The following is a 12,359-nucleotide window of genomic DNA, read 5'->3' as shown; positions in this document are numbered from 1 at the left end:
CTATTAAAGGTTTTTGTTTACTTTAGGAAAGTTAATTTATTGAGAATGATGTCAATCTCACGGATCTGACCTGAACCAATCATGAACTGACTAGTAGCCCCGGTATATCAGATTCCTCGATTTAATGCTGACTTGTCCTTGGATCTGAGCCAACTATTATGATTCAACAGTTCCGTTACACATTCTTTGTGTAAAACTCCATGAAAACGTACATGACAACACTATCATATCCAACTCAGGGCAAACATTTTAACCAGGCTTAATATGTCTTTAAAAGCCTGTGTCCGATAGCGATGGAAGGGAGAGAAAGTGAAAGTTCTAGAATCCATTACGCTGCCTACCTCCGCAGTCCACACACATTCAATCAGAGCTGCTTACCTACACAGTAGACACACATTCAATCAGAGCTGTGGGAGGAGAGAGGGAGAGGTGAGGGTTGGTGGGAGGGGTCAGCATGAGAGCTTAGGGCCGGTGTATAAGAGCAGGTCCAGGTGAGAGAGAAGGGACACAGCAGAACGAGGAGCTGCAGAACACAGGAGACACACAAAGGTGCCACAGAGAACAGGTAGGAAATGGATCTCTCCCTCCACCACAATGGAAGCCTTATTCTCTAACCACACATCTCTCTTCACCATCCCTAATCCATCCATCTGATCCTTTGTCTGGTAAATGTGCCTTGAAATGCTGTGAACTTTTTCTGTCTTTCAGTCTTCAACAACTTGAACAAATCTGAATAGATGTGCAATTATTTGTAATTCTGCATGGATCTTCATATTGTTTTCCCTCAGCTATACTGTTGAGTTATAATAGTATGCAAATAGAAGTAGACTCTCTGTGCAGTTTTGTGTTATCTGGGCCCATATTCACAATGATTCAGAATAGGAGTGCTGATATAGGATCACTTTTGGGCGGCAGGGTATCCTAGTGGTTAGAGCGTTGGACTAGTAACCGGAAGGTTGCAAGTTCAAACCCCCGAGCTGACAAGGTACCAATCTGTCGTTCTGCCCCTGAACAGGCATTTAACCCACTGTTCCTAGGCCGTCATTGAAAATAAGAATTTGTTCTTAACTGACTTGCCCAATTAAATAAATAAATAAAACTTTTGACTTGTAGATTATAATGATTAAAATGATTTGGGCAGTGGGGACCTGATCCTACCTCCTACCTACTCTGAGATGCTTATTGAACTCTGTTTCCTTCCAGAAAGGTAGTAATCATGATCCGAGGTCTGCTGTCGGTGCTGTTGGTCCTGGTGGCCATAGCCGTGTCTTCATCTCTGGCTAAGCCTGAGAAGAACATCGCCAAGAGGGGGAAGAGGATTCCTCAGACTCTCTCCAGAGGTAACACTCTCCCCTTACTATTTCCAAAGCTTATCACAGTGTATAGTGTTGTTAAGGAATGAATGAATGAGTACACATTCTCCTTTTCCTCATTCTCAAAGCTCTGTAAGATCAGTGTGGTCGGAGATATCTAATGAAAAGAGCTGACATGCGCTTCCTTGTTCTACATGTCAGTAGAGGCATGTCTGTTCTAAACAATATATCTCTACCTGAATGTTCTTTAATGTTGTACTGAAACTGTTGCACTGACACTGTTCTTCCTGACTGTCTCCTATAGGCTGGGGTGATCAACTAATCTGGGCTCAGACCTATGAGGAGGCTCTGTACTGGGCCAGGGCACAGTGAGTGAACAAACGTTTATGGCTACATACGAAACGGCACCCTACTTTTTATGAAGTTGAAAATAGGGAACAAGGTGTTATTTCACATTGATGTAACAGATCTAGATGGCTGATAAATACACTTAACAAAACAAATACATTTCAAGGATTTATATTCTATTTTTATTCTGTAACCAGAACTAATTTGTCTCCATAGGAACAAGCCTCTGATGGTCATCTTCCACCTGGAGGACTGTCCTCACAGTGCATGTAAGACCCTGACCTTTAACCTCTAACCCCTGACCTATAGCAAATAAGCTGCCACTCTGTTGCACCTTCCTGAACAGACCACAGGTCAATGTCCCTCCCTTGGCTTTTATGAGTATTATTTGCATCCTGCTATTCTCCCAAATCGTGATGCATCATTCGGTTGTATTAGAAACCAGGACTTGTTTAAACAGCCATTATCAAACTCGTAGTAGAACAAACATGGCTCTGTTTGCCAAGGTGGTATACACCTCTTACATCCTGCTGCCATGTATGGACATCTCTTAAGTCAATGTATCACTTTTTATAACGTCTTTCATGATGTCTTCCATGAATCCAGCCATGAAGAAGGTCTTCGCTGAAGACAAGGACATCCAGAAGGTGGCTGATGAAGACCTCATCGTCCTCAATCTGGTGGTGAGTTGTAAATGAAGTCTTTGGAAAACATTGTCAGAATCAATACCTAGATTTCTTCCCTTTTGATCTATTAGATTTGATGATTCTATGGTTTGATTTATATGAGTATTTTAGGACACTGTTATTTATTTTTTGTTGACCTGACTTTTAGTATTAAGAAGCAAATCATTGATATGTGTTTCTTTCCCTGTTATCAGTATGAAACCACAGACAAGCACCTTTCCCCTGATGGCCAGTATGTCCCTAGAATCATCTTTGTCGGTGAGTGAAAATGTCACATTTTCCCAGCAGCATTACATGAGAAGGAATGTCATTATTTAGTTTATGATGGCATCAAACAAAAGCAACAGATTTTAACCAATAGTTATCGCTCTCTCCTCAGATCCCTCTATGACAGTGAGAGCTGACATCACAGGGCGCTACTCCAACCGTATGTACGCCTATGAGCCTTCTGACATCAAACTCTGTGAGTACAACTTGATCTTATCTCCCTTTTGACTGTTTCATTGCATACTAACGGTTTACATACATTTAATAAATCTGTATTTCATAGATTGTAAATGTTTAAGCATTTATACACATGTCTACGTTTTTATTAATGTAAGGTATTACTAAGTGTATTCAGATTGTTTTATAATTCATTCAGAGATTAGAAAATGTTGCCGTTGTGAGAAACAACCTGCTCCTGAGTGACATACTCTTCATTTCCCTTCTCCCTGTAGTACTGAGCAACATGCAGAAGGCCAAGAAGCTGCTGAAGACTGAGTTGTAAGCACTGACTCATCATGTAACCCCATGACCTTTGGCCTGCGACTTCAGAGGTTCTCCGAACATTGTCTGAACGTTCTCTGGAGCCTAGGAGTCAGCCAGTGGCATACTGTCACCATGTAAACCTAAGCACTGGAAAGAACTAGTCTTCACTTTCACAAAACGTTTTTTAAATTCTGTTATTTTTCCTGAACTTCTCTGTCTTTGTAATGTATTGCTGTACATCTGAGATGTCTTTTTATTAAATATAGTGCAATTATGAAATTATTTGTGTCTCATTGGAAAATGTAATTCAGTCCTTCCACCCTTCATGACAATGACTCAGGTTAAAAGGGCCATTGGAAAAAAAACACACAGTGGGTGTGAATGAATCCGTGTGTTTGTGTTTGTGTAGTTAGGGAGTGAGTGCTGACATCCTGGTCACATCCTGAATGGGCGGGGCCAGTGAGGGAATGACACACCCACACATGATTCTTAGTAATGTCATGTAGTACTATAATATTGCAATGCAATAAGTTCATGGGAATCTAATATGTCATTTAGCAAATAAAAGCATTATTTTGTCATTCCACTTCTGTAGAGATTTGAGAGTTTCTTGGAAAGGGTTAGGCTACTGCTGTGAGCTGAGCTCTACATTTTGCAACGTCATTGAATGCCACTGGTTTCTGTGGAAACTGAGCCCAACAAACCCAGTGAACTTTCAGGAAAAAAAAATCTAATTGGTCAACTTGACTGGGCATTGGTGGGAATGGAGTTACTTATTGTTGAAAGGAAAACTAAAGAACAGAAACAGTGTATGAAATATATATTTTTTGACCTTTCTATTTAATTGAGATTTCTTGTACAAAGGCTCAGGTATGTTGTAGTTCACAGAACCACCAGGGAGGTGGAAGCAGAAGTATACACTAGTATAGGAGACATGCAAAAGGCACAAGCCAAGGTAACTGATACAACAGACATACACGCACACTTGCACAGACCCACACGCATGAGCACACGCACCTATGTACACGCACGCACACACACACAATCGACTGCCAGGCTTTGTAACACTATCAGCAGAACAAAGCTCATCTCTTCTTTCACATGTCAGTCTTCCCAAGCATTTCATACTGATATTCAGACAGCATGAGCAATTGACTCTTAAAGGGACACTTTAGGAGTTTGGCAATGAGGCCTTTTATCCACTTCTCCAGAATCAGATGAATTCATGGATACCCTTTTTATGTGTCTGCGTGCAGTTGGAAGGAAGTTGCTAACTAGCGCTAGCTCAATGACTGGAAGTCTATGGGTGTCTGCTAGCATGCTGGTAGATACCCAAAGACTTCTAGTCGTTGCGCTAATGCTAGTTTGAAATGGCTCACAAAACAACCTCTAACTTCCTTCATAACGGACACAGAGACATAAAAATGGTCTCCACATATTCATTTGAGTCTGGGGAAGTAGATAACAGGCATCGTTGCCAAAATCCCTTGAAGTATCCCTTGTTTTTTCTGATTTCAAATCATTAGGAATTTTCAGGTTATTTGTGTCAGAAATAAACATTCAGAACACAAAAAAATGCAAATGCTGTGTAACATAATGACTTAAAGTAAAGGCAACAACAAGCTGCTTAAATAGTTGTAGTTATGAAGTTACAGCATACAATTATCAACGGCATCCTACAGTCCTTCAGTTACTGATGGATTCAAATCAAAAGTACAAATATTCAATGACATCTTCAGTCGACATGCGCACAAAATAATGCTAACTGTTCTTCATCATGTCAGCTATCTGTAATACAGGAGTCATTCAGTAGTCACAACATCACAGTTCACTTTAATACAGGTCTGAGCATACTGAACGCTTGCCCATCAAGGGTGTGTCAAATATCAAATGTGGTATCTGAAAATGTTCATTTCTCGAGATTTGTCACCAGAAGCAAAAGCCTGAGCCTCTGTATATGAGAGGATAGACAAGGAGTGCACAAAACATTAAGGACACCTGCTCTTTCCATGACAAAGACTGACCAGGTGAATCCAGGTGAAAGCTATGATCTGTTATTGATGTCACTTGTTAAATCCACTTCAATCAGTGTAGATGAACGGTGGGGGTGGGTGGTGGGGGGGGGTAAATAAGTGTTTTTAAGCCTTGAAACAATTGAGACATTGAGGGTGAATTTGCAAGACAAAAGATTGATGTGCCTTCCTTTGAACAGGTAAGGTAGCAGGTGCCAGGCGCACTGATTTGTGTCAAGAACTGCAAGCAACACTGCTGGGTTTTTCATGTTCAACAGTTTTCCATGTATATCAACAATGGTCCACCACCCAAAGGGCATCCAGCCAACTTGACACAACTGTGAGAAGCATTGAAGTCAACATGGACCAGCATCCCTGTGGAATGCTTTCGACACCTTGTAGAGTCCATGCCCTGACGAATTGAGGCTGCAACTCAATATTAGGAAGGTGTTCTTAATGTTTTGTACACTCAGTGTATACAGGATATGGTTCTGATTGGGAGTGGTTTAAGGTGTCCTATTAGGGTAATAGGCTCATGCAGCATCTTTAATATACACAGGGTTGTGTTCATTAGGGCACACCACGGAAAACATTTAGCAACGGAAAGTGTAAAGGAGCGTTTCCTATTCGACAAGTGAAGCTTGTTCCTCCGTCTTCCGTTTGGTGCCTAATGAACATGACCCAGTTATTTTCCAGACACACACCACATTCTGGAAAAACAATCACATCATGTAACACCACACAAAGAGCTACCGCTTTGCTCAGCTGGTGAAAACACACACAAGTCACTCGCTTATTTACAAACACAGCCCCTAAAACAGGCGGCTAGCCCTCCTCCACCTGGAGAGCTACTTGGTGTGCAGGCTTTTACTCCGGCCCTGCTTTAACTAACACAACTGATTCAGCTGAACAAGGCTCCAATGAGCAGCTAATTTGTTAAGAATCAGTTGTTTTAGTGTCACAGTTAGAGTAGGGCTGAAGCAAAAGCCTGCACAACCAGTAGCTCTCCAGGAGGAAAGTTGGCCACTCCAAGAGCGGGGTACAAAGCCAGCAGTTGCCAACGGTTACAGGAAGGCACTGGGATTCGCTCGAGGGTCCTTCTGGTTCCTGTACCGGTACGTTAGCCACACCCCCAGGATCTGAAAAAGGACAAATAAAACATTCAGAGGTCAAAATAACAAGCATTACTGGGCCCAGTTTTATGCTGCTCACCTACAAATAGATTACATACTGTACATAGCTACATTTTCATTACCTATTAGATTTCATGAACTGCACCTCAAAATAGGCTAGTTTACTGTAAAGACAAAAGCACTATTTTAAAATACTATATAAGTTAAATTGATTGATTGCTTGATTGATACAGCAGAACACTCCCCTGACTGTATATAAAGGGCAATCTCACCTCAGTGAAGCTGAAGAAGAGGCCTATCCCCCCCACAAAGCGCAGCACCTCTCCTGCATGCTCCTGGATCTGCTCAGCACACGGTGAACAGGAGTGGTTGGGGAAACAGGCCTGTAGAGGGACAAAGAAACATTTAGTCAGGAAAACTGCTTCACAGCCACAATACTGAATACACAGCAACTAATATCATCAGAAACTGTATGCGTAAAAACTTGTTCTTTCATTGTAATTATACATCTTGGCATGCACAAACAGAGCTCGGGACATGTGACAGTAGATCCAGTGCAACAGAGGGTTCACTCGGTCACGCTCACAGCATCGCAGGTTCCGTTGTTGTCTACGTAGTAGAAGCCACAGCAGTTGAGACTCTTCTCTACGTCTCTCTGGGTGGTGTGAGAGTTGTTCCATCCCACCTCCAACAGGTGTTCCTAAAACAGGGGTACAACCGCAGGCACTGACCACCATAGATGCAGTTATATCTGTGTGTATGAGTGTATTACAATGCCTGTATGCACAGGACCAGACATCTGGAAGGTAGTCAGCTGTTCTAGAACCGGATGGAGGTCAGTCTGGATAATATAGTGATCTACTTCTAAAATAGAATCCATACGGCATGGAACCGGAACACACCACAGTGGAGAACACTAAAAATATAATCCATACGGCATGGAACCGGAACACACCACAGTGGAGAACACTAAAAATATAATCCATACGTGGAACCGAACACACCACAGTAACAAAATATAATCCATACGGCATGGAACCGGAACACACCACAGTGGAGAACACTAAAAATATAATCCATACGGCATGGAACCGGAACACACCACAGTGGAGAACACTAAAAATATAATCCATACGGCATGGAACCGGAACACACCACAGTGGAGAACACTAAAAATATAATCCATACGGCATGGAACCGGAACACACCACAGTGGAGAACACTAAAAATATAATCCATACGGCATGGAACCGGAACACACCACAGTGGAGAACACTAAAAATATAATCCATACGGCATGGAACCGGAACACACCACAGTGGAGAACACTAAAAATATAATCCATACGGCATGGAACCGGAACACACCACAGTGGAGAACACTAAAAATATATAATCCATACGGCATGGAACCGGAACACACCACAGTGGAGAACACAAAAATATAAAATATAATCCAAAAATATAATCCATACGGCATGGAACCGGAACACACCACAGTGGAGAACACTAAAAATATAATCCATACGGCATGGAACCGGAACACACACAAAAATATAATCCAGTGGAGAACACAGTAGAACACTAAAAATATAATCCATACGGCATGGAACCGGAACACACCACAGTGGAGAACACTAAAAATATAATCCATACGGCATGGAACCGGAACACACCACAGTGGAGAACACTAAAAATATAATCCATACGGCATGGAACCGGAACACACCACAGTGGAGAACACTAAAAATATAATCCATACGGCATGGAACCGGAACACACCACAGTGGAGAACACTAAAAATATAATCCATACGGCATGGAACCGGAACACACCACAGTGCAGAACACTAAAAATATAATCCATACGGCATGGAACCGGAACACACCACAGTGCAGAACACTAAAAATATAATCCATACGGCATGGAACCGGAACACACCACAGTGCAGAACACTAAAAATATAATCCATACGGCATGGAACAACACACACAGTGCAGAACACTAAAATATAATCCATACGGCATGGAACCGGAACACACCACAGTGCAGAACACTAAAAATATAATCCATACGGCATGGAACCGGAACACACCACAGTGCAGAACACTAAAAATATAATCCATACGGGAACCGGATGGAGAACACTAAAAATATAATCCATACGGAACCGGAACACACCACAGTGCAGAACACTAAAAATATAATCCATACGGCATGGAACCGGAACACACCACAGTGCAGAACACTAAAAATATAATCCATACGGCATGGAACCGGAACACACCACAGTGCAGAACACTAAAAATATAATCCATACGGCATGGAACCGGAACACACCACAGTGCAGAACACTAAAAATATAATCCATACGGCATGGAACCGGAACACACCACAGTGCAGAACACTAAAAATATAATCCATACGGCATGGAACCGGAACACACCACAGTGCAGAACACTAAAAATATAATCCATACGGCATGGAACCGGAACACACCACAGTGCAGAACACTAAAAAGCCTGAGAAGAGACACAGGAGGTCCTTTAGCTCTAAGATTTCGCCACAAAATGCAGCTCACATCCTTATAGACACACTGTATCATGGTTCTGGAGTACAGGTTGTCTTGTATCCATCTACTATTTCATCACAAGGTTTCTGGGTTTTGTCTGAAAAGTTGGTTTTGTTCCTCTAGCGCCTAGCAGAAGGTTGTTGTGATTGACAGCAGTTTGGGTTCCTACCTGCTGGTCCTTGTTGATGGCCAGACAGGCGCTGGAGACGGAGAACTGGACGATGAACACCATGAAGAGGATGATCATATACTGGGCTCCACTGTCAAGGAACAACACTCAACACAGAGCGTTTGTAGTTTTGAACCCAGTTCGTCACACTTCCGAAGGCAGAGGTTCATTATTTTGAGTGTGAAATACACTATTAATGACTGTGTAATACTGTAATAACGTAATGTAATAATATAATAATAGTACTGTAATAATGACAAAGACAGCAGCAGGGGTCAGGGGTCAGGAGTATCTATGCAGGCTGACTACAATGTGTAATACCATGCCGGACCTGGTCTCACAGATATCATTGCGTGTGCATGCCATGCATGAATGGAAGATCAGCAGGAATTTCCCAACAACATACAGAAGGGCAGGGGGAAGAGAACAGCACAACCTGGAAAACAAGTCATGGATAAACAACAAGGGGCTATGAGTCCTATTGAAATAAAGCACTATGGGTGAGGGTAAAGCACGACGTGTAGAGGATTGTCTCATTCAGACAATCTGCGGAAGCTATTTGAAAAGCTTAATTGAAACTTCAGTTCTCTTGAATTTAACACGTAGCCTTCCCAAGGCCTCAATCTAATGGACTTGAAAACCAACCCCAAACCTATACTCAAGCCATAATTCAAATTCTAGACCCCAAATATAGTGGGTCTAGGGTCAGGTCAAGTCTGCCTTGGTGGAAGGTTGGGATACGAAGAAGAGTAGGACCTGGTGGTGCTTCACGGCCCCGATGAGGCCGACCAACGCCACCAAGAACAGGAACACCCCCACTCCGATGACTCCGCCCACCACCTGGAAGCTTGACACCAGGCCGAACCACTTCCCCCATGCAGCGATGCCGATCATCAGCAGACTCACCATCTAGAAATGGAGGGACGGACGGACAGAGAGCCAAGACCCTAAGTGATAGATCTCTATGGGTCATTATATGAAGTATGAACTCTCCACAGTCAAACATGGTCTGTGTGTGAGAGAGAGAGAGACAGAGAGAGAGAGACAGAGAGAGACAGAGAGAGAGAGAGAGACAGAGAGAGAGAGAGAGAGAGAGAGAGAGAGAGAGAGAGAGAGAGAGAGAGAGAGAGAGAGAGAGAGAGAGAGAGAGAGAGAGAGAGAGAGAGAGAGAGAGAGAGAGAGAGAGAGAGAGAGAGAGAGAGAGAGAGGGGGAGAGACAGGGAGAGAGAGACAGGGAGAGAGAGAGAGAGAGAGAGAGAGAGAGAGAGAGAGAGAGAGAGGGAGAGAGAGAGAGAGAGAGAGAGAGACAGAGAGAGACAGAGAGAGAGAGAGAGAGAGAGAGAGAGAGAGAGAGAGAGAGAGAGGGAGAGAGAGAGAGAGAGAGAGAGAGAGAGACAGAGAGAGAGAGAGAGAGAGAGAGAGAGAGAGAGAGAGGAGAGAAAGAGGGAGAGAGAGAGAGAGTGGATGTTGACCACAAATCAGATAGGCTTTTGTAATAAAACAAAGTGAGTGATGTAATTGCAATGGTAAAACTGGTCAGGAGGACATTGAAGCAGACACAGGCTACACCTCAGACTACATGCTTTTAGAGGCAGAAGAAGTGACAGTCAAAAGCGGAACATCATTTTCCACCATGACAGCATTTATTTGCCTGCAAACATACATTCATCTTAAATCTAGGTCACCACTGTAGTCTGTTTTGATGCCACCACCACTCCTGTATTTCTCAGACTGCAAAACATTGGAGGCCCTGTGTTGAGGATTTGGACAGGAATGCTATGGAGTCTACAGACACACACACTATGTTGTTTTCAGTAACTATCACTCAATAAGATATATCAGGAATGGTTTGAGCTGAGCAAAGACAGGATGAACACTTACATTGGAAAGTGTCAGAGGACTCAGGAGAGATAGGAAATGAACAGGAAATAATATAGGCTATTCTGAATATTCATTAACCTAAATAGTGAATATAAATTATAATATTTTGACGTGCCGAGGTTGCCTTCGGCAAACTGGAGACGCAGATCTTATTCCAGACAACGGCTCAGTTTGAATAATTAATAGCATGGGAGCCCGGTCTGACCCAATGTATTGTTTTCAATAGGCTGCACGGCAAAATAAATTCTTACACACCCGTACAGACCGCATAAAAAGCAGCATATAGTCAGTCTACCCAACCCAACAACCAAAACCTGTTACAGTGGAATAATAATGCTCCATATGGTAAATTCTTGAACCGTATACTCACAACATAGAGGATATTGAGCGCACAGAGGGAGTGCTTGGAGCAGGTGAATCCGAGGCAGCCCATCCTGGCGATTTTTTTTTAATAGTCTAAACGAATAATAAGATAAAGTAATTCCTTGTAAAAACAAAATTAAAATACCCTAAACAAGACGGTTACGAATTTCACCACTACAAAGTCTGGTCGCGAGATGACATGCCTAGAATGGAGGTTGAGATGGAGCTTCCACTGGAAGCTGATTGGTTAAAGGAGAACGTTTGTCATTGATATGCAAATAATTGCGGAGCGGCGTTGGAGCGGGTGCGCGTTTCAGAACGTCCTGGCCGCCAGACTGCTCCAGCAGCTGCAGGTTGACTATGCGTTCCAGATAAATAGCCTACACAAAAATTACAAGATCATTGTATCAATATTCATGAGGACACATGATACACTATATCCAAATATCCTTATGAGAACTGGAGCTGACTAATTAGTTGAGGTTACCATTGAATGTGCATGTAAGACCAGCATCACATTACAGACATAGGCAGGCCTAGTTCATTAATAATTAAGCGTCCTCTGTGGGTCAGTGAAGCCCTGCATGGCTGGGATTTCCTTGCTCACCTAAACAGACAGGAAAACGACAGACAGGTTGGGGTAGGGGGAGACCCAGAGATCCTCAAATGAAAAACGCACAGGCAGGAACGCAAACACACAATATCTATGTCAGGGAAAGCTGTTCAGGCATTCATTTGACCTAAATGCACCAATTAACTGACAACCCCAAAGAGTGTGGACTCTGTCTCTGGATTGTAAAGGAAAAACATTCTGAAATCAGGTTCTGTCTCTAGTGAATATTAGAGGCAACATACTGCTCTGAGAAACATCCACGGACAGTAGATGCAGCAGTATGGCACTGATGTAATTCTCTAGCTACAGTGGAGCTCCCTGTTGCTCATTAACTCCCTAGATTTGGAGTCTAAAATGGCAACCTCTTCCCCATGGGCCCTGGTCAAAAGTAGTACACTGAATAGGGAATGGACAGAGGTCACAATAGTGTCAATGGCATTCCTTTACCTGGCCTGTTCAGGTGCAGAAGCAGGTGCATGAAGGTTATGTTACACAATGACTGCGTGAACTTCACCTCTCA

The 12,359-nt window shown here is 42.8% G+C and overlaps 2 protein-coding genes across 3 annotated transcripts; one reads left to right on the top strand and one right to left on the bottom strand.

Annotated features, from left to right (window-relative positions):
• The first annotated feature begins 457 nt into the window (after positions 1-457).
• Positions 458-3,683, top strand: LOC115128579 (anterior gradient protein 2 homolog). Of its 2 annotated transcripts, none has more exons than XM_029658525.2 (8): positions 458-565; positions 1,204-1,340; positions 1,618-1,681; positions 1,878-1,930; positions 2,268-2,344; positions 2,542-2,605; positions 2,727-2,810; positions 3,067-3,683. In XM_029658525.2, the coding sequence occupies exons 2-8, from the start codon at positions 1,217-1,219 to the stop codon at positions 3,114-3,116; spliced, it is 516 nt and encodes a 171-aa protein (XP_029514385.1). In that variant the 5' UTR covers positions 458-565; positions 1,204-1,216; the 3' UTR covers positions 3,117-3,683. The 2 variants fall into 2 exon arrangements, with proteins under 2 accessions (XP_029514385.1, XP_029514386.1); XM_029658526.2 differs by having other exon boundaries at positions 470-565; positions 1,208-1,340.
• A 226-nt stretch (positions 3,684-3,909) lies between these two features.
• On the bottom strand, positions 3,910-11,535 carry LOC115129046 (tetraspanin-13-like). Its single transcript, XM_029659192.2, has 6 exons — positions 11,234-11,535; positions 9,724-9,891; positions 8,983-9,063; positions 6,829-6,942; positions 6,515-6,625; positions 3,910-6,248 (listed from the first exon to the last, which is right to left on the bottom strand). Exons 1-6 carry the CDS (start codon positions 11,294-11,296, stop codon positions 6,174-6,176), a joined length of 612 nt encoding a protein of 203 aa, XP_029515052.1. The 5' UTR covers positions 11,297-11,535; the 3' UTR covers positions 3,910-6,173.
• Between the last annotated feature and the right edge of the window lie 824 nt (positions 11,536-12,359).

Source organism: Oncorhynchus nerka, linkage group LG4 (assembly GCF_034236695.1).
Source record: "Oncorhynchus nerka isolate Pitt River linkage group LG4, Oner_Uvic_2.0, whole genome shotgun sequence".
Taxonomy (NCBI): domain Eukaryota; kingdom Metazoa; phylum Chordata; class Actinopteri; order Salmoniformes; family Salmonidae; genus Oncorhynchus; species Oncorhynchus nerka.
This window is presented reverse-complemented; position numbering and strand designations above follow the sequence as displayed.